This window comes from Anomaloglossus baeobatrachus, chromosome 2 (genome assembly GCF_048569485.1).
Source record: "Anomaloglossus baeobatrachus isolate aAnoBae1 chromosome 2, aAnoBae1.hap1, whole genome shotgun sequence".
Taxonomy (NCBI): domain Eukaryota; kingdom Metazoa; phylum Chordata; class Amphibia; order Anura; family Aromobatidae; genus Anomaloglossus; species Anomaloglossus baeobatrachus.
The window spans coordinates 435870077-435892910 of record NC_134354.1 but is presented as its reverse complement, the minus strand read 5'-3'; the positions used below and the strand labels follow the sequence as shown (position 1 = coordinate 435892910).

The following is a 22834-nucleotide window of genomic DNA, read 5'->3' as shown; positions in this document are numbered from 1 at the left end:
CTGATGGAACCGGAAGCCCAGCAGAACGGTAGGCTTCAAGAATTGGTTCTTTGATCCATCGAGCCAGGGTGGCTTTGGAAGCCTGCGATCCTTTGCGCTTACCAGCGACAAGGACAAAGAGTGCATCCGAACGGCGCAAGGGCGCCGTGCGGGAAATGTAGATTCTGAGTGCTCTCACCAGATCTAACAAATGTAAATCCTTCTCATACCGATGAACTGCATGAGGACAAAACGAAGGCAAAGAGATATCCTGATTAAGATGAAAAGAGGATACCACCTTCGGGAGAAACTCCTGAATGGGGCGCAGCACAACCTTGTCCTGGTGGAAGACCAGGAAGGGAGCCTTGGATGATAGTGCTGCCAGCTCAGACACTCTCCGAAGAGATGTGATCGCTACCAGAAAAGTCACTTTCTGTGATAGTCTAGAAAGTGAAACCTCCCTCAGAGGCTCGAAGGGCGGCTTCTGGAGGGCAACTAGTACCCTGTTCAGATCCCATGGATCTAACGGCCGCTTGTACGGGGGTACGATATGGCAAACCCCCTGTAGGAACGTGCGCACCTTAGGAAGGCGTGCCAAACGCCTCTGAAAAAAGACGGATAGCGCCGAGACCTGACCTTTAAGGGAGCCGAGCGACAAACCTTTTTCTAACCCAGATTGCAGGAAAGAAAGAAAGGTAGGCAATGCAAATGGCCAGGGAGACACTCCCTGAGCAGAGCACCAGGATAAGAATATCCTCCACGTTCTGTGGTAGATCTTAGCGGACGTGGGCTTCCTAGCCTGTCTCATGGTGGCAACGACCCCTTGGAATAATCCTGAAGACCCTAGGATCCAGGACTCAATGGCCACACAGTCAGGTTCAGGGCCGCAGAATTCCGATGGAAAAACGGCCCTAGGGACAGTAAGTCTGGTCGGTCTGGTAGTGCCCACGGTTGGCCGACCGTGAGATGCCACAGATCCGGATACCACGCCCTCCTTGGCCAGTCTGGGGCGACGAGTGTGACGCGGCTGCAGTCGGATCTGATCTTGCGTAGCACTCTGGGCAAGAGTGCCAGAGGTGGAAAGCATAAGGGAGCCGGAACTGCGACCAATCTTGCACTAAGGCGTCTGCCGCCAGAGCTCTGTGATCGCGGGACCGTGCTATGAAGGTTGGGACCTTGTTGTTGTGCCTGGACGCCATTAGGTCGACGTCCGGCCTTCCCCAGCGGCTACAGACTTCCTGAAACACGTCCGGGTGAAGGGACCATTCTCCTGCGTCCATGCCCTGGCGGCTGAGGAAGTCTGCTTCCCAGTTTTCTACGCCGGGGATGTGAACTGCGGATACGGTGGAGGCCGTGGCTTCCACCCACATCATAATCCGCCGGACTTCCTGGAAGGCTTGCCGACTGCGTGTCCCCCCTTGTTGATTGATGTATGCCACCGCTGTGGAGTTGTCCGATTGAATTCGGATCTGCTTCCCTTCCAGCCACTGTTGGAAGGCTAGTAGGGCAAGATACACTGCTCTGATTTCCAGAACATTGATCTGAAGGGTGGACTCCTGCTGAGTCCACGTACCCTGAGCCCTGTGGTGGAGAAACACTGCTCCCCACCCTGACAGACTCGCGTCTGTCGTGACTACCGCCCAAGACGGTGGTAGGAAGGATCTTCCCTGTGATAATGAGGTGGGAAGAAGCCACCATTGCAGAGAGTCCTTGGCCGTCTGTGAAAGGGATACTTTCCTGTTCAGGGATGTTGACTTCCCGTCCCATTGGCGGAGAATGTCCCAATAAAGAGGACGCAGATGAAACTGCGCAAACGGAACCGCCTCCATTGCCGCCACCATCTTCCCGAGGAAGTGCATGAGGCGTCTTAAGGAGTGCGACTGACCGTGACGGAGAGTCTGCACCCCGGTCTGTAGTGACCGCTGCTTGTCCAGCGGAAGCTTCACTAGCGCTGAGAGGGTATGAAACTCCATGCCAAGATACGTTAGTGATTGGGTCGGTGACAGGTTTGACTTTGAGAAGTTGATGATCCACCCGAACGTCTGGAGAGTCTCCAGCGCAACATTCAGGCTGAGTTGGCATGCCTCTTGAGAGGGTGCCTTGACAAGTAGATCGTCCAAGTAAGGGATCACAGAGTGTCCCTGTGAGTGCAAGACTGCTACCACTGCCGCCATGACCTTGGTGAACACCCGTGGGGCTGTCGCCAGACCAAATGGCAGAGCTACGAACTGGAGATGTTCGTCTCCTATCACAAAACGTAGAAAACGTTGGTGCTCTGTAGCAATCGGCACGTGGAGATAAGCATCTTTGATGTCTATTGATGCTCGGAAATTTCCTTGAGACATTGAGGCAATGACGGAGCGGAGGGTTTCATCCGGAACCGCCTGGCCTCCACGTGCTTGTTGAGCAGTTTTGGGTCCAGAACGGAACGGAAAGAGCCGTCCTTTTTTGGCACCACAACCAGATTGGAGGAAAACCGTGTCTTGTTCCTGAAGAGGAACAGGGATTACCACTCCTTCTGCCTGCAGAAGAGCATCGGCTCGGTGGGGAGGTGGGGACGTTCTGAAGAATCGAGTCGGAGGACGAGAACAGAACTCTGTCCTGTGCACGTGGGCACAATGTCCCTCACCCACCGGTCTGTGACCTGTGGCAGCTAAATGTCGCCAAAGGCGAGCGAGTCTGCCATCAACCGCGGATGCGGAGAGATGAGAGAGCTGAGAGTCATGAGGAGACCGCCTTGGTAGCGGTTCCTCCGGCTGCCTTCCTTGGGCGAGATTGAGCCCCCGGAAGCTGAGCCCCTCTGAGGCTTTTCAGCTCTTTTGGACGAGGACAATTGGGACCTGCCCGAGCTTGGGAAGGACCGAAACCTCGACTGTCCTTCCAGGACAGCATTAATAGGGTAAGTCGCAATGCAGACATTGCGAGGTTACGGACGCCCCTGCGGCACAAATGTACATATGCTCAAGACCAGCTGTGCAAGAACAGCTGAAAAGCTTAGGGTGCCCATACGGCTGTAAATGCCGGAGCAACCGACACGCCGATAGCCTCATAGACAGATTTCAACCAGAGTCCATCTGTCTAGCATCTTCAAGTGAAGTCCCATCTCCACTGCAACTATGCTCTAGCCGCAAGCCTGGAGATTGGAGAATCCAGCTTTGGACCCTGGGTCCCGCGCTTGACCACGTCAGGGGGAAAAGGATAACGTGTATCCTTAATACGTTTGGAGAAAACGCTTATCTGGTAAGCGTGGTGTTCCTGGACTGCTTCTCTGAAGTCAGCGTGGCCAGAAAAATACTCAATATACGTTTGAGCTACTGAAATGGGACTTCTCCTGCTGTGAAGCTGACTCCTCCGCTGGGGGAGCTGAGGGAGAAAGATCCAACATTCCATAGATGGACGCTATAGGATCATTCCTTATGGCGTCACCATCCGGTGTATCCGGATTGAGAGCGGTGTCAGGATCAAAGTCCTGATGAGCTACGTCTGCCTCATCATACAGAGAGCCTCCTGGGACCCCCCCGGAGCACCGATTTTATTCCAAATGAGGGTGGCCAGGGAGCAATGATCCAGATTGCCCATGGCCTGTCCGGACTGCAAGTCTCTATCCCATTGCAACTCCATCCCTGTCCTTGGACAGGGTTGACAGGTGGTTCCTTTGGCCACGTCTAATAGAGACCCCGGCTGACCAAGTGCTACAGGGGAGCATTGCACACAATGGGGTTCAGTGCCGTGGAACAGTATCACATGCAGTAAAAACAGCATCGAAAGCCTGTGTTGCATATATGCTGCTGCCGGCTAGCCATCTAGGATATAGAGCCAAGAATGGCGACCGTACAGTGCAATGTATAGCATACAAGCATAAAGTACAAATGAACACCGCAGCACATGCAATACAAGCAGCATAGAAAGCCTGTGCCTTGGCACCCCTGCTTTTCTGCTGCTGTAGACTAGCCATCTAGGGGAATATAGCCCAGAATAGCGACCATACAGTGCAATGTATAGCATACAAGCATAAGTACAAATGAACACTGCAACCCCTGCAATACAAGCAGCATAGAAAAAAACCTGTGCCTCAGCACCCTTGCTTTTCTGCTGCTGTAGTCTAGTCATTCTAGGCGAAAATAGCCCAGACTAGCGACCGTACAGTGCAGTGTATAGCATACAAGCATAAATACACATGAACACTTCAGTACATGCAATACAAGCAGCATGGAAAGCCTGTGCCTTAGCACCCCTGCTTTCCTGCTGCTGATGTGTCGCCATCTAAGAGGGCATATAGCCAAAAATAGCGACCTATGCAGTGTAAGCATAAAATACAAATGGACAACTGCGGTATTTAGTGGGGTCAGCACTTCAGGTGCCGTTTACCGCCCGCCTATAAGCGGGTGTGTGGTCGCCCTAGTCCTGTGCCTGGTTGCCCAGAGTCCGATCTCTCAGCTCGGACTGCAGGAATGGCTGCCGGCGTCTTCTCCAGCTCGTGTGGGTAGGGGCGGGCCGTGGGCGTGCCCCCAAGTCAGAGCGGGAAACCGGCGTCCCACAGTGTCCAGTGAGAGGGCTGGAGCATGTAAATAAGGCTCCAGCCCTCGGCGCTGCTGATTGTACAGCGTCTCTCCCCTACCCTGATTGACAGGGTGGGGGCGGGAACGAAGCGGAGCTAGGCCGCAAAAGCCGGGGACTGGATTTATAAGCGCCGCCGCCGTAAAAGCGCGGTCGGCGCTAAGTCCCCGGCGCACTACAAGTCCCAGCCGCGCCGCCGCTCCCGGAGCGTCCGGCGCGGTAGTTCCCCATACATAAAGTCACTCAGCTAGGCTGCAGTGACTGTAACCCTTTACTGTCCCCGGCGCACTAGCACACCCAGCAAGTCTGGAGTGTGCTGTGCCTGTGTGCACGGGGACACAGAGTACCTGAATGGTGCAGGGCCATGTCCCTGAACGGTACCCAGCTCCGTATCCAGCAGGTTCAATGGGTCTGTGGATGGAGCCCGGCCTCAGGGCTTTGGGGCCGGTAAGATCCCACTTCCTCAGAGCCCCTCAGGGGGATGGGGAAGGAAAAACAGCATGTGGGCTCCAGCCGCCGTACCAGCAATAGGTACCTCAACCTTACAAACCACCAGCGGGGTGAGAAGGGAGCATGCTGGGGGCCCTATATGGGCCCTCTTTTCTTCCATCCGATATAGTCAGCAGCTACTGCTGACTAAACAGTGGAGCTATGCGTGGATGTCTGACCTCCTTCGCACAAAGCAGAAAACTGGTGAGCCAGTGATCCCACTGGGGGTGTATAGCCAGAAGGGGGGGGGCCTTACACTTTTTAGTGTAATGCTTTGTGTGGCCTCCGGAGGCAGTAGCTATACACCCAATCGTCTGGGTCTCCCAATGGAGCGCCGAAGAAATTCTCATTTCTCAGCTACATGTGGATAGAGCATTGTACTGTAATTTGCAATGTGAAACCTATGCTTCAAATCCACAGAATCTGAACTCAGTCTTGCACACTTTTCACCTAGAACACAAAGCACATGCATACTTTAGGAGTAATCTAAGTATATGATAACGTACCTTGTCCAAGTATTGTGGGACAATTTTCTCCAAAAGCGCGGCAGTATGTTCGCTCACCTCAGATGGTTTGATCACCACTGAATTACCTGATAAAGAAATGCTATATTAAAACTAAGACCCTGATTTATCACCTTAAACACGGTCCCATTATTAACTTAGATTCCTTGTCACTTTTGCCAGTGGTTACACACTTAAATATTTGGGGATAAACGTTCAACAAGACAATAAAAGTGAGGTCTCTAATATTCTTCCACTGTAAAGGGGGCTTTACACGCTACGATATTGCTAGCAATTTCTAGCGATATCGAGCGTGTAAGTACCCGCCCCCCATGTGTTATCGTGTGATCGCTGCCGCTGCGAACATTATCGCTACGGCAGCGTCACACGCACTTACCTGGTCGGCGGCATCGCTGTGACTGCCGAACAATCCCTCCCTCAAGGGGGAGGGACGTTCGGCGTCACCGCAACGTCATCACGACGTCACTAAGCGACCGGCCAATCAAAGCGGAGGGGCGGAGATGAGCGGGACGTAACATCTCGGCCACCTTCTTCCTTCCGCATTGCGGCCGGTGGCAGGTAAGGAGACGTTCCTCGCTCCTGCGGTGTCACACATAGCGATGTGTGCTGCCGCATGAGCGATGAACAACATGGATAAACAACCCTTACCGATTTTTGAGTTTGGGATGACCTCTCCATGGTGAACGATTTTCACCATTTTTAGGGTCGCTGGTAAGTGTCACACGCTGCGATATCGTTAATGATGCCGGATGTGCGTCACTAACAACGTGACCCCGACGATAAAACATTAACGATATCATAGCGTGTAACGCCCCCTTTAGACTATATGCTAAACCGAGGTTTAATATCTGGGGGAAATGGACTTGCCAGGCCACATGATGGATGATGATGATGATGCTACTACTACTACTACAATTCAGTTATACTTTGCAAGAAAATGTGGTATTTGTTGCAACAAAATGTCGTATCTGTTCCAAAATCCTTCGAAGGCTAAGGCCACATGAGCATAAAGCATCGGATGCGTTATGCTAAATGACCCTCAGCTCCCGCTGTGCCGCAAGTGTAAGCTGAGTGTCATGCCACTGTGAGGCAGTCCTGCGTTCGGATCACAGCTGCGGAGGAGAGGGAGGGACTAATCTTCCGATCTCCTCCATTATCAGCTGATATGATTATCGCACTGCACTCCGATGTCATGCGAGTGCAGTATGATGTTTCTCTCACACGTATAGACCTGTATGGGTTCGAGTGAAAACGGATTAGATTTCTTCCGCAGCATGCTGTGACTGTTTTCTCAGTCCGATTAGGGTGGGGGAAAAAAAAGAGAATTTTGTTTACTTACCGTAAATTATTTTTCTTATAGTTCCGGAATGGGAGACCCAGCCCATGGGTGTTTAGCTTCTACCTCTGGAGGACACAAAGTACTACACTTAAAAGTGTAGCTCCTGCCCCTGAGCTTATACACCCCCTGGTGAGCAGACCCAGCCAGTTTAGTGCAAAAGCTGAAGGAGAATAGCCACCCACAAGTAGGACAGAGCAATAGCCGGAACAACTGGAAACTCTGTCCACGACAACAGCCGGTGATAACACGCGGAACAAGAAAAGTGCCAACAGGCAACAGGGAGGGTGCTGGGTCTCCCATTACGGAACTATAAGAAAAAGAATTTACGGTAAGTAAACAAAATTCTCTTTTTCTTTATCGTTCCTATGGGAGACTCAGACCATGGGACGTTCCCAAGCAGTCCCTGGGTGGGAAATAAACCGAACAAGTAAGAAGTAGGCAAAACCTAACTTCACAAATGGGCGACAGCCGCCTGAAGGATGCGTCTGCCCAAGCTCGCATCTGCCGAAGCATGAGCATGCACTTGGTAGTGCTTCGAAAAAGGTATGCAGGCTAGTCCAAGTGGCAGCCTGACAGACTTGTTGAGCCGTAGCCTGGTGCCTGAAAGTCCAAGAGGCACTAACAGCTCTGGTCGAATGTGCCTTGATCCCCGGCGGGGGAGGCACATGAGAACTCTGGTAGGCGTCCGAAATGGTCGATCTGATCCAACGGGCTAAGGTCGGCTTAGAAGCAGAGAGACCCTTGCGCCGACCTGTGGTTAGCACAAAAAGAGAGGTGCACCGCCTAATAGAAGCAGTGCGGGACACATAGATCCGGAGCGCCCGCACCAGATCCAGAGTATGCAGCGCTTTTTCAAAGCGATGAACAGGAGCCGGACAAAAGGAAGGTAGGGTAATGTCCTGGTTAAGGTGGAAAGGAGAGACCACCTTAGGAAGAAAGTCCGGAGTCGGACGGAGAACCACCTTGTCTTGATGAAAAACTAAAAAAGGTGACTCCGAAGAGAGCGCGGCCAAATCAGAGACTCTCCTGAGGGAAGTTATGGCCACCAGAAAAGACACTTTCTGAGAAAGACGATGCAAAGAGACCTCCCTAAGAGGCTCAAAGGGGGGTTTCTGCAAAACCGTGAGAACCAAATTAAGGTTCCAGGGATCCAAGGGTCGCCGGTAAGGCGGAATGATGTGAGATGCGCCTTGCATGAAGGTGCGGACCTGAGCCAGCCGAGCGAGATGCTGCTGGAACAGTACTGACAGAGCCGAGACTTGTCCCTTGAGAGAGTTGAGGGACAGTCCTAGCTGCAGACCAGATTGTAGAAAAGACAGAAGGGTCGGCAAGGAGAATGGCCAAGGAGGATGGTCAGTAGAGCGACACCATGACAGGAAAATTTTCCAAGTCCTGTGATAGATCTTGGCGGAGGAAGACTTACGGGCCCGAGTCATAGTGGAGATGACTTCAGGAGGAGTACCAGAAGCCATCAAGATCCAGGACTCAAGAGCCACGCCGTCAATTTGAGAGCCGCAGAATTCAGGCGGAAAAAAATGGACCTTGTGAGAGTAGGTCTGGACGGTCCTGGAGATGCCACAGCATGTCTACGGACAGATGGAGCAGGTCTGGATACCAAGCTCGCCTGGGCCAGTCCGGTGCAATGAGGATGACTCGACGGCCCTCCATTCTGATCTTGCGCAGGACTCTGGGCAAGAGAGCTAGAGGGGGAAACACGTAGGACAGACGAAACTGGGACCAGTCTTGAACCAGTGCGTCCGCGGCGAATGCCTGAGGGTCGTGGGAGCGAGCCACGTAAACGGGAACCTTGTTGTTGTGATGGGATGCCATTAGATCCACGTCCGGAGTGCCCCATTTGCGGCAGATTGACTGAAACACTGCCGGGTGCAGGGACCACTCGCCACCGTCCACGGTTTGACGGCTGAGATAATCTGCCTCCCAGTTTTCCACGCCTGGGATGTGGACTGCGGATATGGTGGACTTGGAGTCCTCCGCCCATTGAAGGATGCGTTGTACCTCCAACATTGCCAGGCAGCTGCGTGTCCCGCCTTGGTGATTGATGTAGGCAACCGCTGTCGCGTTGTCTGACTGGACTCGAATGTGCCTGCCCGCCAACAGGTGGTGAAAAGCTAGGAGAGCTAGAAGCACAGCTCTGGTTTCCAGCACATTGATTGGAAGGGCTGACTCGGACGGAGTCCAAGTGCCCTGCGCTCTGTGGTGGAGATATACCACTCCCCAGCCGGATAGACTGGCATCCGTGGTGAGAATCACCCAGGACGGGGCCAGGAAGGAGCGCCCCTGGGACAGGGAGAGAGGCCGAAGCTACCACTGAAGAGAGCTCCTGGTTTGTGGCGACAGAGCCACTAACCTGTGTAAGGAGGAAGGACGCTTGTCCCAACAGCGGAGAATATCCAGCTGCAGGGGACGCAGATGGAACTGGGCAAAGGGAACAGCCTCCATGGACGCCACCATTTGACCCAGCACCTGCATCAGCCGCCTGAGGGTATAACGGCGGGGCCTCAGCAGAGAGCGCACCGCTAGCTGAAGGGACTGCTGTTTGACTAAGGGCAACTTCACAAGTGCCGTCAAGGTCTTGAACTGCATCCCTAGGTACGTGAGACTCTGGGTCGGAGTCAGAGTGGATTTGGGCAGATTGACCAGCCACCCGAATTGAGCTAGAGTGGAGAGAGTGAGCGAGATACTCCGCTGACAATCTGCGCTGGATGAAGCCTTGACTAGAAGGTCGTCCAGGTAAGGAATCACTGCCAACCCCTGGAGGTGCAGAACTGCAATCACTGCTGCCATGACCTTGGTGAATACCCGAGGGGCGGTGGCCAACCCGAAAGGAAGAGCCACGAATTGGAAATTATCTTCTCCTATTGCAAAACGTAGCCAACGCTGGTGTGACACTGCAATTGGCACATGCAGATAGGCATTTCTGATGTCGATGGATGCCAGGAAATCCCCTTGGGACATTGAGGCAATGACTGATCGCAGAGACTCCATGCGAAAAGGCCGCACCTGAACATGCTTGTTGAGAAGCTTCAGATCCAGGATGGGCCGGAAGGTACCGTCCTTTTTGGGAACTAGGAAGAGATTTGAGTAGAAACCTCTGAACCGTTCCCGAGCGGGAACCGGTACAATTACTCCATTGGCCTGCAAGGCTGCCACGGCCTGTGAGAAAGGCGGCGGCCTTGGAACAGGGAGGCGTTGAGAGAAAAAAATCTGTTTGGCGGACTGGAAGAGAATTCTATCCTGTAGCCGTGGGAGATGATATTTCTCACCCACTGATCGGAGACGTGTTGAAACCAAGCGTCGCCAAAGTGGGAGAGCCTGCCATCGACTAAGGACGTTGCTGGAGCGGGCAGATAGTCACGAGGAGGCTGCCTTAGAGGCAGCAGCTCCTGCGATCTTCTGTGGACGCGCTTTTGGGCGCCAGTTGGATTTCTGGTCCTTGGCTGAATTAGCGGACGAGGCCGAGGGCTTAGAGGACGACAAGTTGGAGGAACGAAAGGAGCGAAACCTCGACTGATTCCTACCCTGGGCAGGTTTCCTGGCTTTGGTTTGTGGCATGGAAGTACTCTTCCCGCCAGTTGCTTCCTTAATAATTTCATCCAGCTGTTCTCCGAACAGCCGGGACCCAGCAAAAGGGAGCCCAGCAAGGTACTTCTTTGAAGAAGCATCTGCCTTCCACTCTCGAAGCCACAAGATTCTGCGGATAGCGAGGGAATTAGCCGAAGCCACTGCAGTGCGGTGAGAAGCCTCCAGCATGGCAGATATGGCATAGGATGAAAAGGCCGAAGCTTGGGAAGTTAAGGCATCCATTTCGGGCATAGATTCCTTGGTGAGGGAATGCATCTCCTCTAGAGAAGCAGAGATGGCTTTGAGAGCCCACACTTCATACACGGATTTGGCCAGTAGGTCAATCTGGCGGTCAGTGGAATCCTTAAGGGAAGTGCCATTAGCCACCGACACAACGGTCCGGGCTGCGAGCCTAGACACCGGAGGGTTTACCTTTGGGGAGTGAGCCCACTCCTTGACCACTTCAGGTGGAAAAGGGAAAACGGTCATCAGAACCACGCTTTGGGAAGCGTTTGTCAGGACAGGCCCTGGGTTTGGTCACAGCGGACTGAAAACTGGAGTGGTTAAAGAACACACTCTTTGCTTTCTTAGGCAAGGTAAACTGGTGCTTTTCTGCCAGAGAGGGTTGCTCCTCTGATACTGGCGGGTTGAGATCCAGTACAGAATTAATAGAAGCAATCAAGTCACTAAGATCTGAGTCACTTTCGGACAGATCAATGGGGTACATGGAGTTAGCCTCCGAGCCCCCTGTAAAGGCATCCTCCTCATCCTGCGAGTCAGCTCTGGAATCAGAGCCACAGGAGGGAGAGGGAACCCTGTGTCTCTTCTTAGAAGGACAGGGTCTGGGCCCTGATGATGAATCCTCTGTGAGCTCCGGTCCTGGGAGAGCCCTAGCAGCAGAGGCACCCTGTGAAGGGGGCTGATGCATATTCAGCAAGGTCCTGGACAGAAGTCCCATGGACTCAGCAAAGGACTGGGAGATAGACCTAGAAAAGGATTCTACCCAAGCCGGGGGTTCAGCCACAGGAGCAGGAGCAGCCTGAGAGACCACTGGGGGTGAGACTCCAGGCTGTGGCACCGCCAAGTTAGAGCTGGCATCACAATGTGGGTAGGTGCTCGGTTCAGGCAGCAGGAGCTTACATGCAGCGCATACAGCATAACGCTTTGGGGCCTTGCTCCTCGTGTGAGACATGCTGCTGGAGTGGGGGCTCTGCTAGAGAATGACCCCCAGAGAGTATATACAGAGGTCCACAACCGGAGACCGGTTGTGGCTTACCAGACCGCTGGAGCGGTGTTGTGTGCCCTCCAGATCCCGAAGCCCGGACCCCCAAGCACAGCACCTCAGCAGGGATGCTGCAGACCAGCGCTGCAATGACTGATCGCAGAGAGAACGCTGAAAAAATGGCCGCCGGAGCGAAGAGAGGGGGCGGGACTTGCTTGAGGAGCGGGATCTGGAGGGCCATAGAGACCTACAGGGGAGGGGACACACACTGCAGTGGGGAGTGTCCCTCCCCTGTACAGAACGGCCGCCGGGAGGAGCCGAGCCTGTCCCTCTGTATGAGTGACATGCGAGGGCAGTGAAACAGAAACTAGGCCTACGGCGAAGCCGGGGCCTAAATTTGAGCGGCACGGCCGACGCGCAGGCACCATCGGCGCGGTTCTCGGGCAACAGCTAGAGAACCCGCCGGAGATGTCAGTAAACACAATAAGCACACTCTCCCCCAACAATAAAGTACAGGGACCCCGAAATATAAACGTCTCAGGTACTTAGCTTCTGAGACGCAGGGCCAGGTCCCTGGGGATGAGTGCTCCTGTCCAGCAGGGTCCTGAAGGGCTGCGGATGGAGACCGGTCTCCTGCCAAGCATGGAGACCGTGCTGGCTCCCACTTCAAGCCAGAGCCCAGGAGGGATGGTGAAGGAGCACGGCATGTAAGGCTCCAGCCTAGGAATCAACCTTAACAACACCGCCGACACAGTGGGGTGAGAAGGGACATGCTGGGGGTCCAGACGTGGACCCGTACTCTTAATCTTGTTCCAAAAGGAAAAAAAAAAAATCATATGAGAATGCATGTGTGAATGTATGCCTCCTGAACACAAAGCGATAAACTGGCTGGGTCTGCTCACCAGGGGGTGTATAAGCTCAGGGGGAGGAGCTACACTTTTAAGTGTAGTACTTTGTGTGTCCTCCAGAGGTAGAAGCTAAAACACCCATGGGCTGGGTCTCCCATAGGAACGATAAAGAAAAAATAAATAAATAAATAAATAAATATCGCAGATGGGAACAGCCCCATAGAGTAACATGGGTCCAGGTGGAATGTGTTTTTTTTATAGCATTCCACTCACTCAGTTTAAGGCTACTTTCACACATCAGTTTTTTTCCATCAGGCACAATCCGGAAAAAAAACGGATAAAACAAATCCGGCGTTGGATCAGTTTTATCCCCATTGATTTGTATTAGTGCCGGATTGTGCTGGATGGCATTGCGTTGCATCCGGCTTTTGCCGGATCCGGCGTAATTGGCTAATGCAGCGGCCAGATGGAACGTCTCTTGTAACGTTTTGTGTGTCTGACAAAAAAAAGCACCGCGCCGGATACGGCGTGATTTACCATGGAAGCCTATGGACGCCGGATCCGGTGTAATGTGGCAAAAACCGGATGCGGTCGCCGGATCCATTTTTTTTTTTTTTTTTAAACTGAGCATGCTCCAATTTAAACGAAACGGTTGAAAAAAAACTGATGCGCCGGATCACTTTTTTTTGACGGATCCGGTATACCGGATCAGTCAAAAAAAATAAAATTTAAAAAAAAAAAAAAAAAAAAAAAGTGATCCGGCGCATCCGTTTTTTGCATATTCTGCGCCGGATCCGTTGCATCAGTCACACGGATTGTGCCTGATGCCAAAAAATTGATGTGTGAAAGCAGCCTTACTCAGTGTGTCCTACCCCTAAAGATAATTTAATTAGCTAATTTCTACATTCGCCACTATGTGTCGTGCGGCACCAGCAATGTGGTATATTATGCCACATGCGGGTGCCGCATGATATACGTGGGTCTTACTAGTAGAAAACTGCGCAAGCATGTGAGGGAGCATGTGAGGGACATTGCTGCGGCCCGGACAGTGGTTGACATCTCCACCTTAAAAACCCTTCCTCGCCATTTTTATAGAAACCACTAGTAATCTCACCAGAAATCACTATGATGCTTTTATGTCATAAAAACTTACATTTAGTTTAAAACAGAAAAAAAATGACAATTTTTTTAGCTTGGCACGAAATAGGGCAGTGGAAATCACAAATGCGTCCCCCCTATACAGGGAAGAGGGCTGGGTACAGGCATATCAGACCCATCTGAAAAGTAAACTATACCATAATTGGAAAATTTGTAGATTAGTCAAAAGGATGAACTTCAGCAATATAATAACAGAACCGAGCTAAAGCACTGGGAGGATATATTTTCTTGTCCACCCATATAGAAAACAAACCCCAACTGCAAAAGAATCCCCAGATTCTAAATTAACCAAATTTCTGAGGGTAATAAATATCTATTCTGCCGCAGCCTCAGGGCTTCATATGGGTGAGCAACCAAATTAGCCCTCTCTGCAGCATCCGCGGAGGCATGCGTATGCACTCTGTAGAATTTTGTAAACGTGTACACACTGGACCAGGTAGCGGCCTTGCAGAGTTGGGCCGCCGAAGCCTGATGGCGGATAGCCCAGGAAGCACCCACTGCTCGCGTAGAGTGGGCCCGCACAGATTGAGGGGGGAACAGAAACTCGTGCTTTGTATGCCTCACAGATGGCAGTCCTGATCCATAGAGAAATCGTGGATTTAGAAGCCTGGTTGCCCTTTTTGTGTCCTTCTGAGAGGACGAAGAGGGCATCGGACTTGCGCAACGCCGCAGTTCTGGAGATTAAGATCCGCAGAGCCCTAACAAGATCTAGAGTTTGAAGGGCTTTTTCAAAGGAGTGGACCGGGGCCGGGCAGAATTGTCTTCGTTCAAGTGGAAAGAAGATACGACCTTCGGAAGAAATTTGATAAGAGAATGTGTATCAAACACACACATGGAGTACTTTTTCCATAAAATGTAACAATCTTTATTGAAATTCAGAAAAACATACATATATAGATTAAAATACAATTGTTCATCAATATACAAGGTATATAAAAGGTATAAGGAGGACTTCTACCAGCAATCACCCCCCACATCAGTATATGTATGGGCCCTAATCAGTAAATGCAGTCCAATTCTGCATAATCTATAGTAGCAGCAGTAACAAAGTATGTTCCTCAATAGACCAGATTAACAAATCTGCTGCATGTGTATAGAAGAATAGAGCTCAAAGACTGTCCAAGGGTAATTACCAAGCTGTATAATAAATAACAAAAGAATTTATAAGGAAATCAAGGCTTACCCATACTATGGACAGAAAGAAGCAACAGGCCCAAACAGTGGGGGGGAAGAAGAGCAGCTCCCAGTCCCGAACGCGTATCGCTCTCGCTTCCTCAGCAGGCTGGAGGCAAGGGTGGAAGGCCGAAAGACCACCTTATCGTGATGGAATATCAGGTAAGGTGAGCGACAGGAATGGGCTGCCAGCTCGGACACTCGTCTAATAGAGGTAATGGCGACTAAAAAGGCAACCTTCCAAGAGAGACGTTGAAGAGAGATTTCTCTTAAAGGTTCGAAAGGAGGAAACTGCAGAGCTCCGAGAACCAGATTCAGATCCCAGGGATCTAAGGTACGGACCTGAGGGCAAGAAGCCAGCTGCTTCTGGAAAAAAATTGACAAGGCAGAAACTTGACCTTTAAGGGTACTGGGGCTAGTCCCGAGTCCAGACCGTCTTGCAGAAAGGCAAGCACATCAGGGATTGAAAAAACAAGGGGCGACCAGTGATGACGGTCACACCAGGAAAGATAGGTCTTCCAGGTCCTGTGATAGATACTGACGGAGGAGGGCTTCCGAGCATTAAGCATGGTATGAACTACCTTAGAAGAAAGACCTGACTTGGCTAGAATCAAGGATTCAAGCGCCACGCCGTCAAATGCAGCTGTGCTGTATTCTGGTGGAATATTGGACCTTGCGACAGAAGATCCGGACGGTCGGGGAGACGCCAGGTAGTGTCGCTGAGAAGTTGGAGAAGCTCTGGGTACCAGGCTCTCCTGGGCCAGTCCGGGGCCACGAGGATCACGGGAATTCCCTCCGCCTTGATTTTCTTGATTACTCTCGGAATGAGAGGAAACGGAGGGAAGATGTAGGCCAGGCGAAACTGCGACCATGGGAAGACTGGAGCGTCGGAGCCGAGCGCTAGCGGGTCTCTCGACTGGGATATGAAGGGATGTACCTTGGCATTCATCAGAGACGCCATGAGGTCCACATCTGGGAGTCCCCAACGAAGAGTGATCTGATGGAACACTTCGTCGTGGAGGGACCATTTCCCTGCCGCTAGACCCTGTCTGCTGAGAAAGTCTGCGGCCCAGTTGTCTACTCCCGGAATATGGACAGCTGAAATAATGGGAATGTGCATCTCTGCCCAAAGAAGAATCCTGGATACTTCTTTCATCGCTGCCCTGCTGAGAGTTCCTCCCTGACGGTTGATGTAAGCCACAGCCGTGGCATTGTCTGACTGGATCTGAACTTGGAGACCCAATAGCAAGGGCTGAAAGTTCTGAAGGGCCAAAAATATGGCTCTGATCTCTAGAACGCTGATGTGAAGGGAGCGTTCGGAGGGAGACCAGCGTCCGTGAACAGTGGGGTGGAGAAACACCGCTCCCCAGCCTATGAGGCTGGCATCTGTCATGACTACTTGCCAGTGGACAGGAAGGAAGGACTTCACTTGAGATAGGGATGAGATTTGAGTCCACCAGACGAGGGAGTGGAGCGCAGTCCAAGATAAGCGGACTGACCGGTCTAGAGAAGCTGGATTCTTGTCCCAGAAGGATAAAAGATCCAGTTGTAGAGGGCGCAGATGGAATTGGGCAAAGGACACGGCTTTCATGACTGCCACCATCTTGCCTAACACTCTCATCCCATTCCGAAGGGATGTGTAACGGCGAGAGCGGAGGGATTGGGCGGCCCGGATGAGGGGAGACCTCTTGTCTTCTGGAAGAAAAACCCGGGACTGAGCCGTGTCTATCAGCATACCTAAAAAGGTGATGCGCTGACGAGGAATGAGGGATGACTTGTTAAGTTGATAAGCCACCCTAGCCTTGACAGCGTGTCTAAGCATATGTGCACGCTTTCTGAGCAAACTTGAGGAGAGCTCCCCTCGACAAGTAGGTCGCCCAAATTAGGGAACGACCAGAATGCCTCTGGGGTGCAAAATGGACATGACGGCCGCCATGACCTTTGTGAAGACCCGAGGCGCAGTGGCCAGTCCAAAGGGGAGGGCCCTGAATTGGTAATGACGGTGTCCTACGGCAAAACGAAGGAACTGTTGATGGGATACACATATGGGAATGTGTAAATAAGCATCTTGAACGTCTATGGAAGCTAGGAATTCTCCAGGCTCCATGGCGGCTAGAACTGCTCTCAATGACTCCATTCGGAAGGTCCGAATGCGTACGGATCTGTTCAGTCTTTTGAGATCCAGGATAGGGCGGACAGAGACATCTTTTTTGGGAACGACAAAGGTTTGAATAGAAACCTTTACCGCGCTGTTCCAGGGTCACTGGAATGAAAACGTTTGCTTTTTGTAACGAGGCTATGGCCTGAAATAAGGCCTGGCTTTGCGTTTCGGACTTTGGGAGACGAGAGCGCAGAAACCTGCTGGCCGGCAGGGAATGGAAATCGATCTTGTAACCTGAGGTGACGATTTCTCGAACCCAAGCATCGTCAGTGTGGTCTAGCCAGATATCCCGAAAAAGCAGAAGCCGCCCTCCAACAGGAGTCGGATCTGAGGGATACCTGGCGTCATGCTGAGGGGGCCTATGCAGGGCGAGGTCCCTTAGGTTTAGGTTGTTTGGAGTGGGAACGCCAAGAAGAGCCCCTTGAGGGACCGGATCCTCGATCTGAGCGTTGGAACGATCCTTGTACTGAAGGTTTTTGCGAAACGGGCCAAAAGGACTGGCTGCGCCAAGAAGATTTTTTTAAAAATTCCTGGATACAGGCCGCTTTTGTGGTAGAATGGTACTTTCTCCACCTGTCGTCTCAGATATGAGTTTGTCCAGGGATTCTCTAAACAGGCGAAGACCATGGAAGGGGAGTGTGGACAGGGATTTCTTGGAGGCACTGTCCGCGTTCCATATCTTTAGCCACAGGACTCTGCGGGCAAAAACAGCATTGGCTGCCGTTAGGGCTGACAAACTAGCTGCATCTAGGGAGCCGTGAAGAAAATAATTAGAGGCTAGGGAGATCAAATAAAAGGATCTCAAAAGTCTCCGGAGGAATATTACAAGAACGAAGCATCCTGCGTAGGTTCTTACTCCACACACCCATAGCTCTCGCGACCCATGTCAACGCAAACAGGGGGCGAAGAGAGGAGCCTGAAGCCTGGAAAATAGACTTGACCGCCGCATCAACTGCGCGGTCGGACGAGTCCTTGAGAGACGCGCTGTCTGAAACGGACATAACCATGTGTTTAGCCAGCCTGGATACTGGCCGGTCCACAACGGGGGGTACTGACTAGGTCTTAACCATTTCAGATGGAAAAGGATAAGCGAATGAAGAGAAGGGTTTTTTATTAAACCTTCTATCAGGGTGATCCCACCGTTTAGACACGATTTGACGAAAAACCGGATCCTGAGCAAAGGATAGGTCATCTATCCTTTTAGACATTAGAAGAGCTCATGCAGGAAGAACGTCATCAGACGGGGGTGCTGCCTGGCCGGTGGCCGGGGCAGAATCCAAACCTGCGAGGCCTCCTGGTCCGGCAACTGGGTCTGTTGTGACACGGTAGAAGGGGCATCGCAGCCCAGGCATAGTGGATAGCTTCGGCCATTAGAAAACGAGCATCCACAGGTGGTACAAGCATAGTACAGGTCCGTAGAGGACGCCTGGGAAGCTTTATCACCCTTGCGGTTACGCATGTCAGCAACAGAGTCCTACAGCCCTATAGGGATATGCCGCTGTTACTATGAGTGAGGAGCCACTAGCAGTATTATAAAGTGACTGCTATGCAGAGCAGGTATATACCAATAGCAAAATGGCATATACTGTCAAACAGTCGGCATATACCTGCAGGCAGAGCCAGTATATACCGCTAGTAGCTGATATACACCGCTAGCCAGCAGGCGCACACCGCTAGAGAGACAGCGATATACCGCTGAGCAGAGCGGTATATAGTGCTGCAGAAGTGCAGAGCCAAAGAGGCGATCTCACCCGAGTCTGCTCCCCACGTGGAAAATGGCGTCCAGTGTTCCTGGCAGCCTGGAGGAGAGAGACGGCCCCCGGAGACTGATTGGTCTCAGGGCCAGGACCAAGCGTGACGGCCAATCGTAAAGGAGCTGCTCCTGAGTGAGGGAGCGGCTTCCAGAGCAGTGAGAGGGGGCGTTGCTAGAATGCAGGCCGAAGCCGGGAGCTAAATTAATGATGCTCCCCAAGATCACGGCCTGCATCGGCCCACCGGCGCCTTTCCAGGCGGCGGTTTGGATGCAGGGGACAGATGACTCGTCGTCTCCCTACCTGCTCCTGGCTCCGTCTGAAGACGCGTAGGTGATGGATGCGGGGATCTCAGGGACGCATCTTCGGCTCAAGGCTGAAGCAGGTCCTCGGCTCTGCTTAGCCCTCTGGAGCTACCTTGGTGTGAGGTGCTTCCAGGGAGCCTAGAGGGGTACGCAGACCCGACCACTTGGGCGCGAGGGAAGACTGACGGCTTGTGTACGCCAGGTTTCCTCTGCCCGTACGCGGGGGGGAACGAGGGTGGCAAGGCACCCCGGTATTGCCCCATATCAAAAATAGAATGAATAAGAAAAAACAATAAAAACAAAATAAGCTGGTCTGAGGCACCTGGTAGGGCAAAGCCAGACATGTCAGCCTCCCTGCTGACACTAGAAAAAACTGAGCTAGTTTCCTGCCAAGCTAGGGTATATGCTGTGGGGGGAGGAGCTAACACTTTTTGAATCTAGTGTCACGCCTCCCTGGAGACACCACTGTCTGTGTCCCCCAATGAAAAGGCGAGAAAGGAAACACTTTGATGAATCGGGGACTATTGAGCTGCAACGATAGACATATCAGTTATTCCGTAGCCCTGCCAGAAACAAATATGGATACTAAATAAGTTAAAAGAACATACCTTGAAAAAAAAAAAAAAAACACCATCAAGAAATAACAATGCTGTAAAGCAAGTTGGAGCGTTAACTGTTGTAAACTTTCACTGATACTAAATGGCCATCTGACCTTTCACTTTGGAGCTTCCTTTTAAGGCATTAGTGCAATAATCAAGCAAATAAGTTTTCCGTTGATCAGTATAAATCCACAATAGAATGGGAAAATAGGTGCTAAACTAGCCATGGCCAGTATTTAAAAATGTGGCAAACAATAGGTTTTTTCATGCAATTCTGTTTGGAATATGCCAAGAAGAGTGTGATCGAGGGAAAAAATGCAGGGAATCTTGTGGATATAAACAGCTCATTGACGAAGAGAGTCAGGAGAATGTACGGAAACTTTCTAATAAACATTCACTGCACTTGACTACAACAGTGAAATTCTGATGCACCCAAGCACACAACTTGTCACTCCTCAGCACGGACACACCAACAGCAGAGGACGAGTTTGTGTACTACTGTTGTCTAAGGGCATGTGAAGATTAGGTCTTTCTGCTAAAAAGACTACGCAGCAATATATAAAAATCGACTAACAAGCTGCCTGTCAGTTTTAAGCAGTCTTGGACATATTTTAAAATGTGAAATACACTCAAGAAACTTTTCAGAATAAAAAAAAAGAGAATTTTGTTTACTTACCGTAAATTCTTTTTCTTATAGTTCCGTATTGGGAGACCCAGACAATGGGTGTTTAGCTTCTGCCTCCGGAGGACACACAAAGTACTACACTTAAAAGTGTAGCTCCTCCCTCTGAGCTTATACACCCCCTGGAGAACCAGATCTAGCCAGTTTAGTGCAAAAGCTGAAGGAGAATAGCCACCCACAAGTAAAAACAGAGCAAGAACCGGAACAACCGGAGACTCTGTCCACGACAACAGCCGGTGATAACACGCGGAACATGAAATTGCCAATAGGCAACAAGGAGGGAGCTGGGTCTCCCAATACGGAACTATAAGAAAAAGAATTTACGGTAAGTAAACAAAATTCTCTTTTTCTTTATCGTTCCTATGGGAGACCCAGACAATGGGACGTCTCCAAGCAGTCCATGGGTGGGAAGAAACAGAAAAACTAAGAAGTAGGCGGAGCCTAACTTCACAAATGGGCGACAGCCGCCTGAAGGATGCGTCTGCCCAAGCTCGCATCTGCCGAAGCATGAGCATGCACTTGGTAGTGCTTTGAAAAGGTATGCAGGCTAGTCCAAGTGGCAGCCTGACAGACTTGTTGAGCCGTAGCCTGGTGCCTGAAAGCCCAAGAGGCACCGACAGCTCTGGTCGAGTGTGCCTTGATCCCCGGCGGGGGAGGCACCTGAGAACACTGGTAGGCAACCGAAATTGTCGACCTAATCCAACGGGCTAAGGTCGGCTTAGAAGCAGAGAGGCCCTTGCGCCGACCTGTGGTTAGCACAAAAAGAGAGGTGCACCGCCTAAGAGCAGCGGTGCGAGACACATAGATCCGGAGAGCACGCACCAGATGCAGAGTATGCAACGCTTTTTCAAAGCGATGAACAGGAGCCGGACAAAAGGAAGGTAGGGTAATGTCCTGGTTAAGGTGGAAAGGAGAGACCACCTTAGGAAGAAAGTCGGGAGTCGGACGGAGAACCACCTTATCTTGATGAAAAAACAAAAAAGGTGACTCCGAAGAGAGCGCAGCCAAATCGGAGACTCTCCTGAGGGAAGTTATGGCCACTAGAAAGACCACTTTCTGTGAAAGACGAAACAAGGAAACCTCCCTAAGAGGCTCAAAAGGGGGGTTTCTGCAAAACCGTGAGAACCAAATTGAGGTCCCAGGGATCCAAGGGTCGCCGGTAAGGTGGAATGATGTGAGACGCGCCCTGCATGAAGGTGCGGACCTGAGCCAGCCGGGCGATACGCCGCTGGAACAGTACTGACAGAGCCGAGACTTGTCCCTTGAGAGAGTTGAGGGACAGTCCTAGCTGCAGACCGGACTGTAGAAAGTACAGAAGGGTCGGCAAGGAAAAAGGCCAAGGAGGATGGCCGGAAGAGCGACACCAGGACAAGAAAATTTTCCAAGTCCTGTGATAGATCTTGGCGGAGGAAGACTTACGGGCCCGAGTCATAGTGGAGATGACTTCAGGAGGGATACCAGAAGCCGTCAAGATCCAGGACTCAAGAGCCATGCCGTCAATCTGAGAGCCGCAGAATTCTGGCGGAAAAACGGACCTTGTGAGAGAAGGTCTGGACGGTCCGGAAGATGCCAAGGCACCTCTACGGACAGATGGAGCAGGTCTGGGTACCAAGCTCGCCTGGGCCAGTCCGGAGCAATGAGGATGACTCGACGGCCCTCCATTCTGATCTTGCGCAGGACTCTCGGCAAGAGAGCTAGAGGGGGAAACACGTAGGACAGACGAAACTGGGACCAGTCTTGAACCAGAGCGTCCGCGGCGAATGCCTGAGGATCGTGGGAGCGAGCCACGTAAATCGGAACCTTGTTGTTGTGACGGGATGCCATTAGGTCCACGTCCGGAGTGCCCCATTTGCGGCAGATTGACTGAAAAACTGCCGGATGCAGGGACCACTCGCCACTGTCCACGGTTGGACGGCTGAGATAATCTGCCTCCCAGTTTTCCACGCCTGGAATGTGGACTGCGGATATGGTGGACTTGGAGTCCTCCGCCCATTGAAGGATGCGTTGTACCTCCATCATTGCCAGGTGGCTGCGTGTCCCGCCTTGGTGATTGATGTAGGCAACCGCTGTCGCGTTGTCTGCCTGTACTAGGATGTGCTTGCCCGCCAACAGGTGGTGAAAAGCTAGGAGAGCCAGAAGCACGGCTCTGGTTTCCAGCACATTGATCGAAAGGGCTGACTCGGACAGAGTCCAAGTGCCTTGCGCTCGGTGGTGGAGACATACCGCTCCCCAGCCGGAAAGACTGGCATCCGTGGTGACGCTTTTGGGCGCCAGTTGGATTTCTGGTCCTTGGCTGAGTTAGTGGACGAGGCCGAGAGCTTAGAGGACGACCAGTTGGAGGAACGAAAGAAACGAAACCTCGACTGATTCCTGCCCTGGACAGGTTTCCTGGTTTTGGTTTGTGGCATGGAAGTACTCTTCCCGCCAGTAGCTTCCTTAATAATTTCATCCAGCTGTTCACCGAA

The 22834-nt window shown here is 51.8% G+C and overlaps 1 protein-coding gene across 2 annotated transcripts in view; it reads right to left on the bottom strand.

Moving 5' to 3' along the window:
• The window catches only part of ALDH3A2 (aldehyde dehydrogenase 3 family member A2), a 126780-nt gene that overhangs the window by 54283 nt on the left and 49663 nt on the right, over positions 1-22834 (bottom strand). For both annotated transcript variants that reach the window (XM_075336248.1, XM_075336249.1), the window contains exon 4: positions 5532-5617. In XM_075336248.1, the coding sequence (XP_075192363.1) occupies positions 5532-5617 (86 nt within the window). The remainder of the gene's footprint in view (positions 1-5531; positions 5618-22834) is intronic.